Raw genomic sequence first — 22,556 nt, forward strand, 5'->3', positions numbered from 1 at the left:
GGACCTCATGCTGAAACAGGAAAGGGCCTTCTCCAAACTGTTGCCACATAGTTGGAAGCATAGAATCGTCTAGAATGTCGTTGTATGCTTTACCGTTAAGATTTCCCTTCACTGGAACTAGGGAACCTAGCCCGAACTATGAAAAACAGCCCAAAACCATTATTCCTCCTCCACCAAACTTTACAGTTGGCACTATGCATTCGGGCAGGTAGCGTTCTCCTGGCATCCACCAAACCCTGATTTGTCTGTCGGACTGCTGGATGGTGAAGCCTATTTCCTCACTCCAGAGAACACGTTTCCCCTACTCCAGAGTTCAATGACGTCGATTTTTATGCACTACGCACTTCAGCGCTCAGTGGTCACGTTCTGTGAGCTTGTGTGGCCTACCACTTCAGAGGCTGAGCCATTGTTCCTTCTAGTTTTATGCTATTCTAGACATTTCCACTTCGCAATAACAGCAGGGCAGAAATTTGATGAACTAACTTGTTGGAAAGGTGGCATCCTATGACGGTGCCACGCTTAGTTAAATAATGGTTCAATAAAAATACAAAATAAAAATAAAGATACCATGCTTAAAGCCGCGGTAGTACGGGCCATTATACTGACAATGTTTGTCTATGGAGATTGCATGGCTGTGTGCTCGATTTTATACACCTGTCAGCAATGAGTGTGGCTGAAATAGCCGAATCCACTAATTGTGTCCATATACTTTTGACCATGTAGTGTATCTGTGACCAACAAATATTTGTATTCCCAATCATGTTAAATCCATAGATTAGGGCCGAATGAATTTATTTCAATTGACTTATTTCCTTATTTGAAATGTTACTCAGTCAAATCTTAGAAATTGTTGTGTGTTGCATTTATATTTTTGTTCAATGTATATCATTATGTCAACCCTTCAGAGCCAAGTCAATGGCCGTCAAAGTGCAAGACCATGTTGACCACTGTAATATGTCAGAGGTATAATCAGTCACCTGCGTAGCAATGGTTGCAAGTGGCAGTGAACTCTTTGATGATAATGCTGTCATTGTCAATCAGATCAAGGAGCAATGAAAGCATACTGAGTGTGATACAAGATGGTCATCTTGGAGAGTCAAGACTTGATCAACTAAATCTGCACCCCTGATTGATGTAGATCTAGGCCTACTACACAATAATCTGCACTCATAGAAAACAAACTATAAACTATTGTAAAAGGGGTCCTTGTGAAAAATGTAGCTCCTGACCTACTGGAACAAAATAACCAGGCTGCTTATTTTGTGCAGGCTAGTTGGCTTACAAAGTCACCCATCCTATCTCCTTGGTCCATGGTCAAGGGTATGCACTCAGTCTATGTGCCTGTGCGGGGCAGTATTATTTTATTTTCTGATCGAATTTGTCAATAAAGAGACTACATCTTGAATTTCAACTACATATCCCAGAACTGTTCGTTTTTTTATTTTATTTTTTTTACCCCTGGCAGGTGGCCCCGTGGCAAACATGTCGTCATTGCGCAGATTCAGTTTGAACCAAAAGCAGAGTGACCTTCCTCTGGTATCAGTACAGTAGCTACAGTAGAGGGGCGGTAGTAGCTACTGAAGCAATACACCGAACCGGTGACAGCACACCAGTTCCCTGCACACTAGTCTAGAAATGAACAGCAACTTAGCCGGAGATGAAGTTGGGTAAGATGTGATCTCCATATAATTAATGACAATTAGTTAAATATCTATATACATTTTTTAACTTGAATGAATTATTACTGTGGTAGATCTCACCCGCATCACCAGTTTTACTCAGCTAGCTACATTAGCTAGCATTTTGTTAAGTATATGTACTGGTAGCCATCTAGATAGTAAACGAACGTTAGTTGACTTTAGCCTAGCTACTACAAGCTAATAATTTGGAAACGCATGACATTGGTTTAGATACCATTTAAACATTACTTTTCAAGTTGTCATTGAATAATTAATTGGAAAAACTCAACTATTTAGCTAACAAACCACCTAGCTAAATAGAAACTGAAACGAGTCAGCAGCTACAATGTTAGCGGCTAACTAGCAAGCTACTGTATTTAGCTAACGTTAGCTATTGTGTGGTAAAAATGTGGGCACCGCACCATCAGGGGTCGAAGCTTTGCTATCTTCATGTTTACGTTAGTTGTTGCCAATTTTATTTTGAGTGTGATGGTAGAAGTTTGATTGAAGTTGACAGATTAACAGATTTCCCCCAAAAAAATATTAGAGCCAACTAGCTAACGTTAGCTAGCCAACGTCTTCAATTGTAGCTGGCGCGAGTTTTATTGCGCTGTTACTCACTTGATGAACTTGATAGAGGACTCTTTCAGGACATTTAGCGGGCATTGGATTGAGAGGATTTGGATAATGTTGGTTTGATCTATCTAAATTATCCATACGAAATTATAGTTGAGGCTATGATATCTTCTCTAGTTTTGAATGTCGGCATACAGCTGATAAGAGTATAATGTCATATGTAGCTAGCCTAGATCGATGTGCAGTTAACGCTATTTTCAATATCCAGCAAGGATAATTTATTTTAGCTAGCTAACGTCTCTCATGTCTGGCTTATTTTAGCCTGCACTGGATACGTCGCAGTAGGAATAAAACAAAAAAAGACCTGAAGTGTTGTCGGGGCTAAACAAGTCATCCTCTATATTCCAGCCTTTTAATAGAAAGTACCTAGGGTTCATAGCTATGCATAATGAGCCACGCGTAGGACTAACGTTAGGACGTTTTGTGTTGATACGAAACATCAGCTACCTATAGAAACACCCGCTCAAATACAACTCAAGCTATTGTAAGGTTGCATAAAAAGTATAGTTATGTGGCACAGTCGCACAACTAATAGTCACACATTAACGCCACAAAACCATTTGAGACTGGTTTATTGTGTCCACGGAATGATGGACCATCTCAAGTGTCCTCAAAGGACGTCTTTTTTCTAAATTTTATAGGAAACTGTTTGTGGGTGGCTTGGACTGGAGTACAACACAGGGTGAGTCAGCTGTCTAATTACCAACCTGTCAATATTAGGTGTATTGCAATGCAGATAGTGTTGTGCTTGAACATGAAAGTGTCTGCATGGAAATGTTGTTCTGGAGTACCCAAAGGGTAGCATGTTATCATGTATTGCAGTTAAACCACACATGCAGGCTTTTCTCATAATTGCTCAGACCTAGTAGCTTTACAATAGTTTTTCTTTAGCCACAGGCATTCAGAGCCCTTCTCTGTATCATGCTTAATTAGACAGTGTGTGTCTTTGCACCACACTCTTCACTCTGACAGTGTTTTCTGAAGTTATGAGCAGTAGCCACAGTACTATGTATTTCTGTTTGTCCTTCCATGGGATTACCTTGTGTGTGTGGGGGGGCTTTCAATGTGAATGATATGACTCTTACTTGTTGAAACCTCTATGCCATGCCTCCAAAGATACATGCCTGTAATGTAAATGTATTGTTCATGCTTTGCATCCAGTGAACTTTTAAACACATTACCCATAATGTCAGGACACTAGGCTTTGTATATATCCCTAAAGGATTCTGTAATGGCGTCGTCCGACTCATGTCAATGTCCTCTTTTCTATCAGAAACTTTGAGAAACTATTTCTCGCAGTATGGGGAAGTAGTTGATTGTGTCATCATGAAGGACAAAACCACAAATCAGTCCCGGGGCTTTGGTTTTGTCAAATTCAAAGACCCCAACTGTGTCCGGACTGTACTGGAGACCAAACCCCATAATCTCGATGGCAGAAATGTGAGTGTGAAATACGTGTCTTTCCAATGATGCCCTTTGTGAAGTGTGAGATAAGGATTAAGCACTGCATGGGAATGGGGACTTTTTTCAGTAAAGTATTACACAGAGCTAATGAAGTAATAGTGAACCCATAGCGCGCGCTGGCATCTTCAGAAAACAAAAGGCTGGCTCTCTGAAGGACATCCCTGGACTGTTCTGATGAGCTATATGCAAAACAGGCTGAATGTTGCCTGTTCAGATGCTTAACAACATTTAACAGATAATTAACTGCAGACAGTGCGTTTTATATGCAGCAATATGAACATGACCATTTTGCTATAATAAAGGTTATTTTCTTGCAATTAAATTGTGATTTATTGTACAGTTAATTGTATTGCACATATTTAATTTATTCCATTTGTATGTGGCCTTATTGAGTAGTCTAATTCACCTGATAAATTGGAGGGAACATTTGAAGGTGCTTTTTCATTGAAGGCTGAGATTTCATCCTTTGCCTTTAGATTGACCCCAAGCCATGTACTCCCAGAGGAATGCAACCTGAAAAAGTACGAACTAAGGACGGCTGGGTAAGGAGCGTATTTCATTTCGTGGAGGCTAGGTACTGTATGTCCTCTACAGAAATAGGGCACCAAGCCTGGGTAGAATGGATTGAATTGGATCCTTTTTGTCCTTTGATAAGCTGGGTCCTATCTGCCTCTAGAAATCGCGTCTGTCACACTGAGGCTTATTGCTGTTAACATGACTTCTGCTAAGGAGCTTAAAATGTAATTATTTCCAAGTAATTGTTAGACTAAGTGATTCTGTAAAAATGAATTACGCTGCAATCCTGAAATAGCTTGTCTCAGTAACGCTGAAGCGAAGGCACTAGTGCACCCTGATCTGTGTGGACTAGTGTTTGCATCGCCGTGACATTTATACCCCAGGGCAAAAGGAGAGAGAAGCTAATTTCTTCTCGACTGTCTAGCTAGATGATGGTGAATTGCCTCGTCTTCAGTGTGATTCTCGATCTGGCTTTGAGACCCCATTCTTTGTTTCAGAAGGGCAGCAAAGCTGACAGCAATAAATCAAAGAAGATATTTGTCGGCGGAATCCCCCATAACTGTGGTGAACCAGAACTCCGGGAATATTTCAATAGATTTGGAGTGGTGAGTCCTGTTAAGATGGTGTATACTGTATTGTATAGCTTTATACATTTGTTTTATACCTAAAACAGTTACCAGGATCCAATACAGGAACTGCTTCTTGGAAGAACACAGGAAAAACATACTTTTCTGTTAAAATGCTATCAATTTGAGGATATAGAACGTGTCAGTGTTTAAACCATAGAGAGCCTATTAAATTCGTATCCTAATTCCTAATTCTATGGTTCCAACTGAGTGATGCATGCTATGGCAATACTAGTGGTCTGAATCCTAATGCAGCCCATGTTCTCCTTTGTGTAATCCAAGGTCACAGAGGTGGTAATGATCTATGACGCGGAGAAACAGAGGCCCCGAGGTAAAAGCTGATCTCGTTTTTCTCTTCCATACCTCCCATCTCTAAATCTCATGACAAACTATTCTGACCCAAATAGGATAAGCGCATTCATTCCCCCTCACCCCCACCCACCCTCAATTATAACTATACCCCCTGTGTCTTGTGGTGGAACATTTTTTTCATCCTTAACCATTGAACTTTCCCCATGCAGACCTGTTTACATGGTGAGAAAGTTGAATGACGTTGGCATTCATTTAAGACATCTTCCCTTGACTTTGTGTGACAGAATCAGCTTCTGATGCATATAGACTGCATTTACACAGGTAGCCTAATTCTGATCTTTTGCCCTATTATTGGCTAAAGAGCCCGTCTGATTGGTCAAAAGACCAATTTGGTGGAAAGAATATCAAAATTGGGCTGCCTGTGTAGACGCTTTAGTTCTATTAGGAACATGTTAACATGCTATAGAAATACATGTAGTTTGAAATAAGCTTATTGAGATGAAGGTTTTTTGTTATTCAGGATGTGTGAATAGATTTTGGGTCTCATTTCAAACTTTTTAATATTCTTTGACATACAGTGGGGCAAAAAAGTAGTCAGCCACCAATTGTGCAAGTTCTCCCACATAAAAATATGAGAGGCCTGTAATTTTCATCATAGGTACACTTCAACTATGACAGACAAAATGAGGGAAAAAAATCCAGAAAATCACATTGTAGGATTTTTAATGAATTTATTTGCAAATTATGGTGGAAAATAAGCATTTGGTCAATAACAAAAGTTTATCTCAATACTTTGTTATATATCCTTTGTTGACAATGACATAGGTCAAACATTTTCTGTAAGTCTTCACAAGGTTTTCACACACTGTTGCTGGTATTTTGGCCCATTCCTCCATGCAGATCTCCTCTAGAGCAGTGATGTTTTGGGGCTCTTTCTGGGCAACACGGACTTTCAACTCCCTCCAAAGATTTTCTATGGGGTTGAGATCTGGAGACTGGCTAGGCCACTCCAGGACCTTGAAATGCTTCTTATGAAGTCACTCCATCGTTGCCCGGGCGGTGTGTTTGGGATCATTGCCATGCTGAAAGACCCAGCCACATTTCATCTTCAATGCCCTTGCTGATGGAAGGAGGTTTTCACTCAAAATCTCACGATACATGGCCCCATTCATTCTTTCCTTTACACGGATCAGTCGTCCTGGTCCCTTTGCAGAAAAACAGCTGCAAAGCATGATGTTTCCACCCCCATGCTTCACAGTAGGTATGGTGTTCTTTGGATGCAACTCAGCATTCTTTGTCCTCCAAACACGATGAGTTGAGTTTTTACCAAAAAGTTATATTTTGGTTCCATCTCCCCATTCTCCCAATCTTCTTCTGGATCATCCAAATGCTCTCTAGCAAACTTCAGACAGGCCTGGACATGTACTGGCTTAAGCAGGGGGACACGTCTGGCACTGCAGGATTTGAGTCCTTGGCGGCGTAGTGTGTTACTGATGGTAGGCTTTGTTACTTTGGTCCCAGCTCTCTGCAGGTCATTCACTACGTCCCCCCGTGTGGTTCTGGGATTTTTGCTCACCGTTCTTGTGATCATTTTGACCCCACGGGGTGAGATCTTGCGTGGAGCCCCAGATCGAGGGAGATTATCAGTGGTCTTGTATGTCTTCCATTTCCTAATAATTGCTCCCACAGTTGATTTCTTCAAACCAAGCTGCTTACCTATTGCAGATTGTCTTCCCAGCCTGGTGCAGGTCTACAATTTTGTTTCTGGTGTCCTTTGACAGCTCTTTGGTCTTGGCCATAGTGGAGTTTGGAGTGTGACTGTTTGAGGTTGTGGACAGGTGTCTTTTATACTGATAACAAATTCAAACAGGTGCCATTAATACAGGTAACGAGTGGAGGACAGAGGAGCCTCTTAAAGAAGTTACAGGTCTGTAAGAGCCAGAAATCTTGCTTGTTTGTAGGTGACCAAATACTTATTTTCCACCATAATTTGCAAATAAATTCATTAAAAAGCCTACAATGTGATTTTCTGGGTATTTTTTTCTCATTTTGTCTGTCATAGTTGAAGTGTACCTATGATGAAAATTACAAGCCTCTCTCATCTTTTTAAGTGGGAGAACTTGCACAATTGGTGGCTGACTAAATACTTTTTTGCCCCACTAAGTGCTAACATTCCTTGTTTAGTTTGACTTAAATGTTGAAATAGCAGAGCTTCACCAGTGTATTGATAGTAAACAAGCACAATTATGCAGAGGATTCTGCAAAACTACCTCTAACTTCCTTCATACCGGACACAGAGACATACAAATGGTATCCACAAGTTAATCTGACTCTGGGAAGTAGATAAAAGGGCGCATTGCCAAAATCCCAAAGTATCCCTTTAAGTCAGGGGTGTTCAACTCATTCCTCGGTGGGCCGAGTGTCTACAGGGTTTTAGTTTTTCCTGTCAATTAAGACAGACAACCAGGTGAGGGGGGTTCTTTACTAATTAGTGACCATGATTGATGAATTGAGTACAAGGGTATTGCGAAAACCCACAGCCACTCAGCCGTCCGTGGAACAATGAGTTTGACACGTGCTTTAAGTGGAAGTCCTTACTCATTCTGTTTAAATTAGTTGACAGTTAGAATGACAAGACAAGCATGGGTTGATGTTGTTTAGTCTGGTCAGTTTTCTCAGAACAGTTTAAATATACATTAGTTTGGTCTGTTTGCTCAGAGCTGTTTCTTTTGCACTTGTCCTACATAGCAATGATGCAGTGGTCATGAATGACTTCCATAATTTATTCCCCCTCTTCTCCTTCAGAATCCATTGATCTCTTTGGGGAGACCAACAGAATAGTTTGTCATCTGAATTTACACGATGATACGCAGCAATAACCTTAAAGATAATCAAGGATAATATCCAGACTTTTCTTTTAATAAAATACTTTTAAAGTCCGGCATTGAACTAAGTTTTCTTTTGTTTAATTTAGACATGTCTGATATATCTAAAAATATATATATATATTACGTGTTTTCCCATATGTAGAAAGTTAAGTATTTTTGTAAGTAAGCCCTTTCTATTTTTCTTTCTCTCTTCTCCTTCTTGTGAATGGTTTGAATGTGATTAATGGTGTCTCTTAAGATTTGTCTTTTCTCCTTTAGGTTATTGTGTACTGAGTGGTATCACAGAGGTACAGGCCAGATGTAAAATCCCCAAATGGAATGTGCAGGCTGTCAATTTGGGGTGTATACAAAGTTTAGATTCATCATATGAACTGAGTTTTGTTGCGCTAAGAAGGACCTAGGATGTTTTGAAACTTGTATTATTTAAAAATATATATTTTCTAGGAATGTTTGCGGCTTTCAGTTTGCAGCAAATGTTCGACTTGAATGTTACCAATATGTCTCTAAATGCTTAAACTAAGTTTTGAATCTAGATTAAGGACAGGTCATCGATGGATGGTATTTTTAGTTGTAGATCAGGCGGCTTGGGAAGGCTTGACATGTAATTAGAGGTTTCAAAATCTATTTTGTCTCAAAGGACATTGAATTGGAATCAGGTTAGGCCCCTCAGAGGAGATGTTCTCACAACCCAATTCTGCCACTGGTATACATTTATCAAAATGAAACTGGTTCAGTGTTGTGTGCTTTTGCTACTGCAAACTCTGAAAAGTTTTTTAGAGCCTTAGATGTGTACTCCCCTTAGACCTTATCAGAACCAGGACATTTGCCAATGTTTGCCTTCTAAATGTACAGTTGAATCAAAGATGGTATGGCTATGCTAAATTACAGTGCTGTATATCCATAAGTTCAGCTAGAGCTCTTTTTCATATCATGAAGAGACTGTAGTCATTGTGCTTAAAGGGTGTGAGAATAACCTAGGGTCTATGTTAGACTTTGTCTATTTCAATGTAAAGCTACCAGAGGATTCACCATCAATCCTTTATCAAGTCTTTGTTGGTTTGCTACTTAATTTCACTGTTTTTGTTTTATATAGTAAGTGTTGAATCCTCACACAGCGGGGTTTTTCTCCTTGTTTTGAAGGGAACTTTGTTTATCCCCCATGTAAACTCTTGACAGCATCATTAGTTATTACTTACACATTCGGAAGACAAAATGGCCTATATCTTTGTGTTGCTGTTGTAAGTAATATTGTAATTTTCCATTTAGGCTTATCCTGGCTGACTCAAAACATAAAACCAAATTTGGGAAAGCTTGGAGAAATCTTTAGACATTGTACAGTTTCTGTTTCTCCATTTTTTGTTATGCATTAACATTGGATGCTGCCAGTTTGTGCTGCACAGAAATATACCAAGGGGCAGATCAAGGTGGGGTTTGGATGAAACTGCATGAAGTCACATCAATAGCACAGGTCAAATTGGAATCCAGTATAGAAATGAATGCTTTGAAACCACTCAAATGTGTCATAAAATCTATAGTTTTTATATTCCTCGGCAGTTCCACTGACTGCACTGCATGTAAATATATTAAAGTTGTATATAAATTACATTTTCAATCCCCTATATAATGCATGAATGCAGTACAAGCAAATGTTACTTACATTTACTTTGCTATGTTAGAAGTATTCAAAAAATATTTTTAAGAGTTAGCATGGAGAGGATTGGTGCAAAGTTTATTGGATGATAAAAGTGCCTCAGCCCCCAAACTTCAACTTGTGTATTGCTGCAAGTCAGCGACATCATCCAAGCCCCAGGAGCCTCCAGCTCAATCTTGATGGATCCCTGTCTTGCTGACCCCAATACTGTTCTTCATCTTGTGTTGTCACAACACCCTGCTACCTTGATTCACTCTTGGTCGTTGGCTAGGTTTTGGATTTATTACTTTCGAGGCCGAACAATCAGTGGACCAGGCTGTCAACATGCATTTTCACGACATCATGGGCAAAAAAGTGTGTAGTTGTAGTTTTATTTTACCCTCAAGATCAAACAGAGGCTTGGGCGACGGGAAGCATTGTTTGGCGCTGTTACCTTTGGAGTTACAGCTCTTATTTCCAGGGGCCACCAATGAGGTTGGTTACTCTTTCATGAAGGCCTAAAGCTCCTGTAAACTTCATGTGATAATGACACGGTTGAAGATTACGGAAATGTGGTACTCCAAATATTTTCCTAAAGATCAGGGCACTATTTTTTTTCTTGACTGCAACCTTTCAATGGCCTGGTTGGCCTTGTACTTGTTGCAAAAAAGACTTGGTCTCCCCTCTGAAATATTATGTACAACTCCTGTAGTCGCCCAAGGCTTTGTTTATTTTGACCTCTCCTTTAGGTTGTTAAAGATATTCCATATCTTACTTCAAATACAATACTTACTCTGGCATTTGAGATTCAAGTTGCCAGTTTTGGAGCATATAATGGTAGATAAGCAGGGGTGAAAGTAGATTTTTATTTCTTCCCGGTACGGGATCTCATATGTTTGCAGGCGATTACAAGGGCCTGATCATAGAATTATGTATAGAATCCCTATTCATTTAATAGGATCTCTAATTTTACTAAATTAATATGTATTACCTTTTCATGTAGCATAAACACAACCAGTCATGATGTTTTCAATCTGATTGTCAAACATATGCTAGCTTTTCCTGTAGACTTCCAGTCATTGTGCTAATGCTAGTTAGTGTTGGCTCGCGAAACTACCTCTACCTTCATACTGAACGCGGATACAGTGTCTGAAATTATTGTTTCCCTTGATAAAGATGAGTAAAAATAACTATAAAATAAATAATTAAAATACTGAGTTATTGTATAGAAAAAAATTGGGAAATTATATTATTTTATGCTAATTGTTGCTCAGAGAAAGATTTTGTTTGACAATCATAAATTGTTTTTAAAAAAGTGTAAAAATTGACAGCCCTGTTTTCAATACCTTTCAATAATTCACCTTATTTTACTTCCACTGGACCTGGGGCCCTTGTTAAGGTCAACGGCTTCATGAACTTTACCCAGTACCAGGACATTTTATCCAAAAACTTGGTTGCCTCTTCCAGGAGACTGAAACTTGTCCGCAAGTGGATCTTCTGGCAAGACATTAACCCCAAGCACACATGAAGAAATTGGTAATTGGCTCTGTGCTGTTATCCTCGCAAGGTGAGGTATTGAGAAAAAAGGGGTGTCATATATTTTGACCGCTACCTTTTTGTGAGGAAAAAAAGTATGACTTGTTCAACTATATCTATTTCTCTGGGCAATTGTATTAGTATAAACGAATGTTTAAAAAAATAAATAATAATAAAAAAAGAATTGTTAATCTGTATCAAGGGTGTCAATCAAATCGAACACCACCATACATAAAAAATTATATCCACAAGTTCATCAGACTCGGGAAGAAGATGATAAAGGGCCACATAGCCAAAAGGAAGATGATGATAAAGGGCCACACAGCCAAACTATCCCTTTAAAACACCAAACATGTAATGACATTAAGCTATCATTATGCCTACACTTGTAGCCTGAATTGATGTCTACTGCTTTCTGTGCGTGTCGGTCTCAGCCAGTCATCTGACTTATAAAAATGTCAGTGTTCTCGTTGAACCACCGTATTTGCATCGTAGGCCTGTATTCCACCCATTTTCAAGTCCGTTCGCTAATTTTTCATCCGGCTGACATGCGGTTATGATAAATGTTGTAAAAGCATACAGTTTTCTTGACATTTTGTTTTAATTATTGTGATAGGCTCATGTTTTACCGGTACGGTGTAAGTCCACTTTCTTTTGCCGGGAAGACTTACCGGCTTACTTTCACCCCTGGAGATAAGTGTGTATTTTACCACAACGAAATCACCTAAAGGATTGGTCTTGTTCAGTTATTTTTTTCTTATTTTGTTGGCAGGTCACTTACTTTTTGAGCTATTTGATATATTTCCTATTCAACTTGTTAAAAAGTGAAACAACCTCAATTAAGTGACCTCAGTTTAAGAATCTCCATACTGTGTTGATCAATTCTGACAACCAAAATGGGTGGGTCTTTTTCAAGGGCTAGTTGAAGCCCCTATTCATTCAATAATTTCTCCCAATGGAGATTTCTTAGCTAATTGGGTGCCTAAAGCCACAGTTCTGTGATACCAGCAGAGTTTTTTAATTTGTATTTATTTATGCCCAGTCATTCATCATTTATAGTTTTAACAAAACACTTTAGCTTAGCTACTTCTGAGACATCCTCTCTTACAGATGTAATTATCTTGACAAAATACATTTTAAACATTTGGAAAAAATTGAGTTCAGCACTCCGATCCCCCCCCCAAACGAGGATACTTTTTATTTTATTGAAAGAGAACATTAAATGGCCACACAGACATTTTTTACTTATTTACAAATGTATTCATAGTTTAACCCATTCTGACCTCGTTAAATGTACAAACTAAAGCCATGTCTGTTCATGATTGATGTATGAGACCCTACCTACATTGTGCTGTACTCATACCGACTCTCCTTGACTTTGTCCTGATTTCCAGCAGGAATTGGGGCTCGACTTGAGATATTTTTCTTGAGTTGACATTACCTTAGGCTGGGACTTAGGGGAATAAAAGTGATAAAATTAGAAAGTGGAGCACATCAAACTGTGGCACAAATCCCAGGTCTGCTGTTGGGGAGTGTACCGAAGTCGTGGTATCCATCACTCCAGCCGCGATGCCCGAGGGAGAGGACCCAGGTATCTGCGCTATAGGCTAGGCGGGGGGCACTCATGGAAACGTGCCTGTAATTAGGTCGACAGAGAAGGGGAGCCAAAGAAGGTAGCACCACCTTAAAGCAGGGGAAGAATTGCGATTTGTTTTCCTCATGCAAGGTGACCTCAATAACTCAACCTCTATAGAGCCTAGTCTATTTCTATCTAGTCTCCCCCCTAACCCATTTTTCGCTCTGGTAAACTGCTGGTATCTCTGTTGCTGGCTAGCTACAGCAAGTGACGCTACAATTTTTTTTTTTTAGGGCAGATAATGGCTGGTAGCCTCACAAGCCATCTGGCATGTTAAAAGAACAGGCTTTTCAACCTCATTGAACGTTAGACCAGTCCAATACCAGGTACTTCTATTCTGTCTGAGATGAGCAAATCAGATGGGTATTAGTCAATTAAGCAACATTGCCATTTTCTCCATTATCTGACACAGTATGAAGATTCATTTCTATATTGACTTATGACTATCCATTTCTATTGTCTGCATGTTGTACCTCTTATTCTGATAGATATGATACACATTTCTTTCTACATCCATTTCCCTCTGAAATTCTACTCCAAGTTAAACATAATTGAGATTATTTAAGCGTTAGCCCGGGAAAGGTAAGTCTTGACCTTCCATTAGATGTTTTTATAAAAATTAAAGGGCATAAAAAAAACAGTAAATAGGAATTCTATGTTTCTCAGGTAGACCAGTTGTACTGTAGTTTTCATGACGTTTTTAGCACCATTTTAAATCAATTGCATAAATTGATGTATCAAAACCTTATTGTGACTGAAATACCTGAGAAACATATTGTTAAGCAACTTTTTATCTGTATTAGGCAGCAGTGTTGGCTCAGATAAGATGTAAAACTGAAACCCTCTCAAGCTGATATGTTAAAGATAAATATTAGTAATGGGTGAGTTTAGATAAGGAAGGGATTTTGAAGATAAATTACTGGTCTTGCAATGTGTGCCCTCCTTGTCCTTTGTCCAGGTGGAAGTGAAAAAGGCTGAACCTCGGGACAGCAACGCTCCTGGCCAGCTTGGACCTAACCAATGGGGACCCAGAGGCATCCTGAGTGCAGCCAATGGTTGGTCGGCACAGCCTGCCCAAGGCTGGCAGCAGAGTTATGGGCCTCCGGGTGAGTGGGAGACCAGCCAGGCACGGCTCGATCTCTCAGACCAGGAACATGACATTATTTTATAACTAGAAGAAAGATAGCATTGGAAACTGTTACAATGTCTGATGCCTTATGTTATAACATTGTATTTCTGGGTCAGCGCTGAAATGTAACTTTTAGGAATGGTCAACTTACTGACAACAGTACCACAGTTACCAATTACATATTGCGAGATTGGTTTTGTGCCAGCATAAATAAACTGTCAACTATTTTCTCTTTGAAGGAGTTTGGGTGTCTACAGGCCAGCCCTTGGGTATGTTTTGTCCTTGAATCACTTGAACATTTCAGATATCTCACTAACTTGCTTTTTTAAATAGTAAATAGTCTTGTGTGACAGTTAACTTATCAAGAAAGTATTGCGACATAGACATTGCCTTGCACTTTGTATTTTCCATATTGACCAATTAGTTATTGTCCGTTAAGCACCAGTGTTATCACGGTGTCAGCTGTAATGGCTGAGGTCACTCTGCTCATTTCCCTCTCAAGACAGATAATGGGCTTAATGATTCTTACCTCTCTTCACCCTCGCTTGTCATGTATCATACAACCAACCCCCAAACAATCCCAGCGGTGTTCCTGTATCTTAGGTCAAGCAAGTGCTATTGTAGCTTTAATGCTCGAGTTCTAGAATGCACCACATTCATATACAAGTTGCATTTTTGTTATTTTTGACACGGTTCTCCCCATGTTGAAAATATTGTCTAATATGCAGTGTCTGCTGACAGTGGGTTTCATCTAGGGTATATCTGGGACTGAACATGTAGCAATAGACACCTGTCATCATGTGTGTATGTATATACGTAACTATACGTTGTGTTCTGTCTCAGGTGGGTACGGGCCCCCTTTATCTGCGGGTCGTGGAGCTCCCGCACAGCCCCCCTCGCCATTCAACGCATTCCTCGTCACAGCGGCCCCGGCGGGGGGGTTTGGGGCACCTCAGGCCTACGCTCAACAGGGATACAGTACACCACCTCAGTTTGGTCAGTAGCTGTGCTGTATTGTCATTTTTTTTTAAAGTGTTTCCATCTACATACATTATTTTGTTTTCATATCGTAAATATTGTGATTAACAATATTATGGGCCAAAATATGATTACAGTGTTTTGCTTTGTTAAAAACGTCTACACACATTTACAAATACCTCTTAAGTAACTCTGAAAGGTCACTGCGAGTTTCATATGCAGGCATTGATGAAAGTCAGCTAAATCAGAAAATGAAGGAGGAAAATCATTGTACTTTCACTGCCAGCTTTGTCTTGAATAAATTGATAGCAGTGCTGCAACACCAACAGTAACACACACGTTTATGGTTCTGAAATATATTTTAATGTCGTCTTCACAAGAACGTTAATATAGTCTTCACAATATATTATTTTATAATGCCTAGGGTTGCAGCTCCTACTACAATAATCATGTTATGTTTCTTTTGATTATGATAACCTGTACGAGACATTAACATTTTATCATTGATAGTTCAGAATGTACATTATAATGATTATTCCATCTGGCACTGGTTTAGGGTACAGTTTTGGCACGCCTCATGGTGACCAGTATGCACCACAAGGAGTGCCGCCCCCACCCACAACTCCAGGAACAGGGCCGCTGGGGTTTGCTCCAGCCACCACACCTACTCAGGACATGAGCAAAGCACCCACGGGACAGCCGGACTTCCCTTACAGCCAGTATGGTAAGTAGAGCCTCCATGAATTCCTCAGCCCCGCCCTCAACCCTACTGTTATTATGGCCTGTACTGGATGGATCCATTATGTTGGATGCTTTATTGGGTCAACAACCGCCCCCTTGCCAAAGCTCATTACTGCAACCCTCAAACAAGCAGGAGCTTGCCTTTTGGTACAATTTAGCTTTAATGGCATCACATGCATACACACGCTTGCATACATACCCTCCAGGCCATGGAAATGCTATAGAAGTCCCACCATACCCAGGACTCTTCAGTGCCACCCGTTTCAGCATTTTTCCAGGTGGGGCTGGGGAATAATGGGGATGGGTAACCCATGGTAGGTTTGAATTAGATCATCCTGCCTCTCAATGTTTTTGAGAGGAGTTTGAATGCCCACCAAACTGCAGATAAACCAGGTAGATATTTTACTGGCAAAAGTGACAGGCAGTTTGGCCAACTGTTCCCTTTTTGTCACTGACTTGGTTGGCTTTTCTCTCCTGGCATGAGCTCTGGTGTCGATGGATCCTGCATGTTATTTTTCTCTTGAGCGTAATTGGCCTGAAACCAATATTTTCCTACTAACAGATTACAGCTGTTATGAGAAGACTCAATGCAATACATCATTATGAAATGTATCAGGATTTTTCCAGTTACTCTCCAATTATACTTATTGTACCAATAAATCTAGCATTGTCATCAATTGCGGGGCTTTTGCACAAGGTCTCTCCCTCTTTAAACAAAATGCATTGGTAAATCCTTGCTGTTTGGAAGGTTAATTTATGTAGCCTAGTTAGTTCATTCTGTGTTCCCCCTCATTTCCTACTGGCATTTATCCTTCGTAAACAAAATACAATGGGGAGACACAGACTTGGATATATTGCTTTGTTAATATCTCTTAGTGTATAGCTCTTCAAGACTGTATACACTCAGTGGCCAGTTTATTAGGTACATCCATCTAGTACCGGGTCTGTCCCCTCTTTGCCTCCAGAACAGCCATATTCTTTGGGGCATGGATTCTACAAGGTGTGGCGTTCAAATGTTGCTCAATTGGTAACAAGGGACCTAACGTGTGTCAGGAAACATTCCCCACAACATTACACCACCACCAGCTGTACCGTTGACACCAGGCATTATGGGGCCATGGACTCATGCTGCTTACGCCAAATCCTGACCGCATGGCGCAACAGGAACCGGGATTCGTCGGACCAGGCAACGTTTTTCCACTCCTCAATTGTCCGATGTTGGTGATCACGTGCCCACTGGAGCCGCTTCTTGTTTTTAGCTGATAGGATTGGAACCTGGTGTGGTCGTCTGCTGCAACAGCCCATCCATGACAAGGACTGACAAGTTGTGTGTTCCAAGATGCTCTTCTGCACACCACTGTTGTACTGTTCCATTATTTGTCTGTTTGTGGCCCACCTGTTAGCTTGCATGATTCTTGCCATTCTTCTTCGACCTCTCTTATCAAGGAGCTGTTTTTGTCCACAGGACTGACGCTGACTGGATGTTTTCTTGTTTGTCGCACTATTATTGGTAAACCTTAGACACTGTGGTGCGTTAAAAGCCATAGGGGGCGGCTGCTTCTGAGATACTGGCACCAATGATCATGCCACGCCCAAAGTCGCTTAGGTCACTCATTTTGCTAATTCTAAAGTTCAATCGAACAGTAACTGAATGCCCCGATGCCTGTCTGCCTGCTTTATATAGCAAGCCACTGCCACATGACTCACTGTCTGTAGGAGATAACCATTTTTGTGAACAGGGTGGTGTACCTAATAAACTGGTCACTGTGTGTGTATATCTATATTCTACCATAATTTATATTTGACTATATAAATTGTATATTTCCCTGTAACTGTCAGGTGTGAGATTCCCATCTTGTTCGGTGTTTCATGCTTGTGCTTTGCATACCCATCCTGCTCTTAACCATTAGTGTCAGCCGCCTGATTTTAGAATAATTTAGTACAGTAACCATAGCCACAGGCAGCAAAGGGCATTAGCAAGTAGCCCATCTACCCCATGTGTTTCTAATTCAAGATGTATGTGATTTAGCAGGAGTCTCACAGTAGTCAGAGAGAGTGTAATAAGGATGTGTGCACTGATTTTAGCAGGAGTCTCACAGTAGTCAGAGAGAGTGTAATAAGGATGTGTGCACTGATTTTAGCAGGAGTCTCACAGCAGTCAGAGAGAGTGTAATAAGTGTTAATTTAAGCCAAGCCCCAGGTGGCAGGTCTAAGAAGGGGACCATTTTAAAGTAAAGTAGACTCTCTATCTGGGTTCAGTCAACGTAGTCTCCTCGTCTCCCTGATAGGCCTGGGTAACTACCCTCAGGAGCCCTCTTCCTACGGACCAACGCGTCCTTCTCACAGTAATGGTCAGGATGTGCAGGGAGGAAGTAGTGCAGGTAGGTGTGAGCATCGTCTTTTCCAACCACCAAAAGTACAGTTCGGTACATAGACATAACTGCAACTTTAATGTTCCCTTGCATACTTTTCCCCTGCATGTACTTTGGTATGTTTGTGCATACAAAGTACATACTCCTAGACCAGTGGTAGTCACTTTTTCAGCGGGCACCTCATTTTTTTCCACCAGAATTTCTGTGGACCCAATGTTTCCCCCAAGAATTTCTCACGACCCCACCCCAAATAATGACACAGCCTTAAAATGGTTAACGTTAAAATTTTACATCAACAAATAATCTTCTATTCGTTTTCATCTCTTATCAAAATGAAAATAAACCAATAAATACATTTTCTAATTCCTTCTCAAAAACATTTGTATATTGTTCCATACAATAATCTCTACACATGACCTTTTGTTCCCCCACGACCCTGACTTTGAATACCACTGTTCTAGAGTATACTAAAATACAGCTACAGTATTCATTGACTTGAGGTTGAGTTATTTTTGTCCATATCTCAAGGTATGAATATTCCATCTAACAGTGTTACACCTCATTTCCTGTAGTAGCTGTAGTTTGTTATACTAACAACACCTGCGTCCTCACTTTGTCCACTCTCTCTCTGCATAGCTTTGCTGTTAAAAGGGGGATGATCTAATTGGCAAAATGTGTTCGTGGTGTACTATGTTCAACATTGTTTACTTTTTCTCTTGCTCTCTGTTATTTTGCTCTGTTATTCAATGTGATGGCAGTCAATTCACTTGTTGTTTTTCATATGCCATCTCCTTATGACAGCTAAAAGAATGATGATAATCTAAGGGACTTTTGTATGAAGAAAAAAATAACTTCTGGCTGGTGAACGAATACCCAATTTATATTTGATTTCTTTGGTCATATTAGCCCCTCTGCTATTAGCTCTTCTTAATTCTTTCTTGCAGCCTTGTATTATACCATTTCTATTGTTTCATTTCATAAATGTTTTTGTTATTCTGTACTGTCCGACATGAGTTGGAACTGTTCAGACCTGTCTTCACTGAATGTCTATGCAGTTCCCTGCTTCTCTGACTACAGTGGATTGCAGGGAGATGGTGCCATCCAGTGTCTGGAAAAAGAATGTGTGTGCTTGTGTGACTGAAAACTGATTAAGTATTTGTTATACTGTTTTCCTTTTGTTTATGCCTTTCACAAGAGTTCAGATTACATCTTTGAATCCTCAATTATAAGTCAATTGATTTACACTGGAAGCGCCCATTCCTAATTGGCTAACCAAACTCTGAATGTAGGTTCATGGAGGCTCACGATGGAAGGAATACAATATTTAACATGAACATTAGAAGGCCCTGAAACTATGATCAATGAATTTATTATAGGTCAAATAAGGGACTTTCACTTAATACCATTTACGATCCTGATAATGAACCTCTCTTCCCTGTTCTCCACCTACCCACCCTCACAGGTTATGGTCAGGACCTGAGTGGGTTTGGGCATACTTTCGCAGACCCCAGCCAGCAGACTGCCTCTTACGGGGCACCAACAGCACAACCGGCAGTGGGACCCCAGGCTGCAGCAGCCGTTTTTGCTCGTGTGCAGAATCACAACGTAACGGGCTTCCATCCATACCGGCGCTGAGCGTCTCCAACCGCCACAGCGCTCAGTTCTAATGTCAGGGAAATGTGTTCTGGTGATAAGCAAAACTGGATTGATGTTTTTTGGAACACAAATACACACAATTTGAGAAAAAGTGAACTCATAAAACCAGGGATTCCAATTACTTCTGTTACAATGTCACTTGATGTAAAAGTTGATGTAAGACTTTTGCATAACCTGTTGAAATGAAACAACCTTTGTTTCTCCCCCCATGTTTTATAGTAGGACTTAACTACTTTGCAATAGGTTTTGATTTTCTGGTCAAACAATAGCACAGAGATTGGAAAAATTATATATATATATATATATAAGGATATGTATATTTATGCTGGATACAGAAATGAAAACAGGGTCTCAAGTTTCCTCAGCTTTAAATTCTAGGGAAAATGTTTTTATTTTTCATTTGGTGGATTTTGTTTACTTTCTGAGCCTTTCTTTTAAAGTTTGTTTAAAATGGAAAATATGAATATATATATATATTATACACAATCTGTGCAATTTTTTAAGACAATTTTGTACTAAAAATGTACACTTTGCTTGTTTTTTATTTAAAGATGTAGACTTCCCTCAGGTGGCTGTTTGAGTGCATTTTTCACTTATGCAAAAAGAAAGGAACTTATTTCAAATAAAAGATATCCTGCCTCTGGTTGCTGTCCTGCATCTTGGCCATCAATGCTTCAACTTAAATGTCACTAAATATGTTTGAGTATAACTACTAGGGATTGGTTACGGCTACCGGATTCTTCCATCAACTCAGTGGCCTTGTGGTTAGTGTTGCCACCCTGAGATTGGAAGTTTGTGAATTTGATCCCCGGCCAAGTCATACCAAAGACTGTAAAAATGGGACCTGATGCGTCTCTGCTTGGCACTTAGGGCAAGAGGCTATGAGCTGTTCCGGCTTGGACAAGCCAAGGCTCGTGCAAGGCTACTTACTCATGCACTGCCGTACCTGTACTACACTAAAATGATTAAAACCATTTAAAAAAAAAAAATAGATTAACACCACACTATGTGGTCTTTAAGTTGTACAAATTACTTACTAGGCCAGATAATAGCCTCATTTCCCCAAAACCTGACAATAAGATGCATTTAAACTGCTGAGTCCTCTGTGGAAGTGAATGATTTGGACAGACAAGCATCAGTAGATGGCATACTAGTGCTAAAAATAATTATCTAGTATCACCATGTACTGTATGTTTAGTATCAGCTTGGATTGAATACCATGTTGCTTACACCTATCAAATTATTTTGTATTTACATTAATCATGAAGGGGTAGGAGCTGTGTTGTTTCTGGACAGGGCCACAGTCTGGGCAAAAAACAAATACAGTGGAATTATAATGTACCAGGTTTCACTTACTATATCAACTAAAACCTGAATATTCTGTCACACCCAATCAGGTTGGCCCCCCTAGTTTATCAAAAATATATATTTGCACACATATAAACACTGAACATGTCAATGGTTTTCTCTCCCAAGGTAATGCCAATAGGCTTTAGCTTAGCGGGCTAACAATTCTGCGTTGTGCAGATGACACATTTTCAAACCCAGTTGGTCTCATGCTTAGACCATGGAATAGCCATCATAAAATATTATTTTACCTATCATTAGCCTAACTACATTATCATGGCACAGAACCTTTGGGTGCCTTTTTTTTCTTAAGAAATTCAAAGGGCAGTTTTCCCATGGGTGCTCTAGTTCCAGCTTTGTAATTTTTGGTTTGGTTGTAAAATCTATACTGAAAAATATACATGCAACAATTTCAAAGATTCTACTGAGTTACTGTTCATACAGTAAGGAAATCAGTACATTTTAATAAATTCATTAGGCCCTAATCTATGGATTTCACATGACTGGGGATACAAATATGCATCTGTTGGTCACAGCTTCCTTTAAAAAAAGAAAGTAGGGGTGTGGATCAGAAAACCAGTGAGTATCTGGTGTGACCACCATTTGCCTCATGCAGCGGTACATCTTCACATAGTTAATCAGGGTGTTGATTGTGGCCTGTGGAATGTTGTCACACTCTTCAATGGCTGTGTGAAGTTGCTGGATATTGGCGGGAACTGGAACATGCTGTTGTACACATCGATCCAGCGCATACCAAACATGCTCAATTGATGGCATGTCTTGTGAGTATGTAGGCCATGGAAGAACTGGGACATTTTTAGCTTCTAGGAATTGTGTACACATCCTTGTGACATGGTGACGTGCATTATCATGCTGAAACACGAGGTGATGGCGGCGGATGTATGGCACAGCAATAGGTCTCAGGATATTGTCACGGTATTTCTGCATTCAAATTGCCATTGTTCATTGTCTGTAGCTTATGCCTGCCCATACCATAACCCCACCACTACTATGGGGCACTCTGTTCACAACGCAAACTGCTCGCCCACACGACGCCATTCACGTCTGCGGTTGTGAGGCCAGTTGTACTTACTGCCAAATTCTCTAAAAATGACTTTGGAGGCAGCTTATGGTTGAGAAATTAACAAACATTTCCTGCAGTCAGCATGCCAATTGCAGTCCCTCAAAACTTGAGACATCTGTGGCATTGTGTGACAAAACTGCACATTTTAGAGTGGCCTTTTATTATCTCCAGCACAAGGTGCACCTGTAATGATCATGCTGTTTAATCAGCTTCTCAATATGCCACAGCTGTCAGGTGGATGGATTATCTTGGCAAAGGAGAAATGCTCACAAACAGGGATGTAAACAAATTTGTGCACACAATTCGAGATAAGAATATGCTTTTTG

At 40.1% G+C, this 22,556-nt stretch overlaps 1 protein-coding gene across 4 annotated transcripts; it reads left to right on the plus strand.

Annotated features, from left to right (window-relative positions):
* Positions 1-1,512: 1,512 nt before the first annotated feature.
* LOC110495874 (DAZ-associated protein 1) lies at positions 1,513-20,443 on the plus strand. Of its 4 annotated transcripts, none has more exons than XM_021571409.2 (13): positions 1,513-1,667; positions 2,957-2,997; positions 3,589-3,755; positions 4,256-4,321; positions 4,793-4,900; positions 5,204-5,252; positions 10,044-10,126; positions 13,882-14,029; positions 14,292-14,321; positions 14,896-15,048; positions 15,587-15,754; positions 18,060-18,152; positions 19,606-20,443. In XM_021571409.2, exons 1-13 carry the CDS (start codon positions 1,636-1,638, stop codon positions 19,776-19,778), a joined length of 1,311 nt encoding a protein of 436 aa, XP_021427084.1. In that variant the 5' UTR covers positions 1,513-1,635; the 3' UTR covers positions 19,779-20,443. The 4 variants fall into 4 exon arrangements, with proteins under 4 accessions (XP_021427084.1, XP_021427164.1, XP_036813603.1 ...); XM_021571489.2 differs by having other exon boundaries at positions 4,796-4,900; XM_036957708.1 differs by lacking the exon at positions 19,606-20,443 and adding an exon at positions 19,199-19,599.
* The last annotated feature ends 2,113 nt before the right edge of the window (positions 20,444-22,556 follow it).

Source organism: Oncorhynchus mykiss, chromosome 1 (assembly GCF_013265735.2).
Source record: "Oncorhynchus mykiss isolate Arlee chromosome 1, USDA_OmykA_1.1, whole genome shotgun sequence".
Lineage (NCBI taxonomy): Eukaryota > Metazoa > Chordata > Actinopteri > Salmoniformes > Salmonidae > Oncorhynchus > Oncorhynchus mykiss.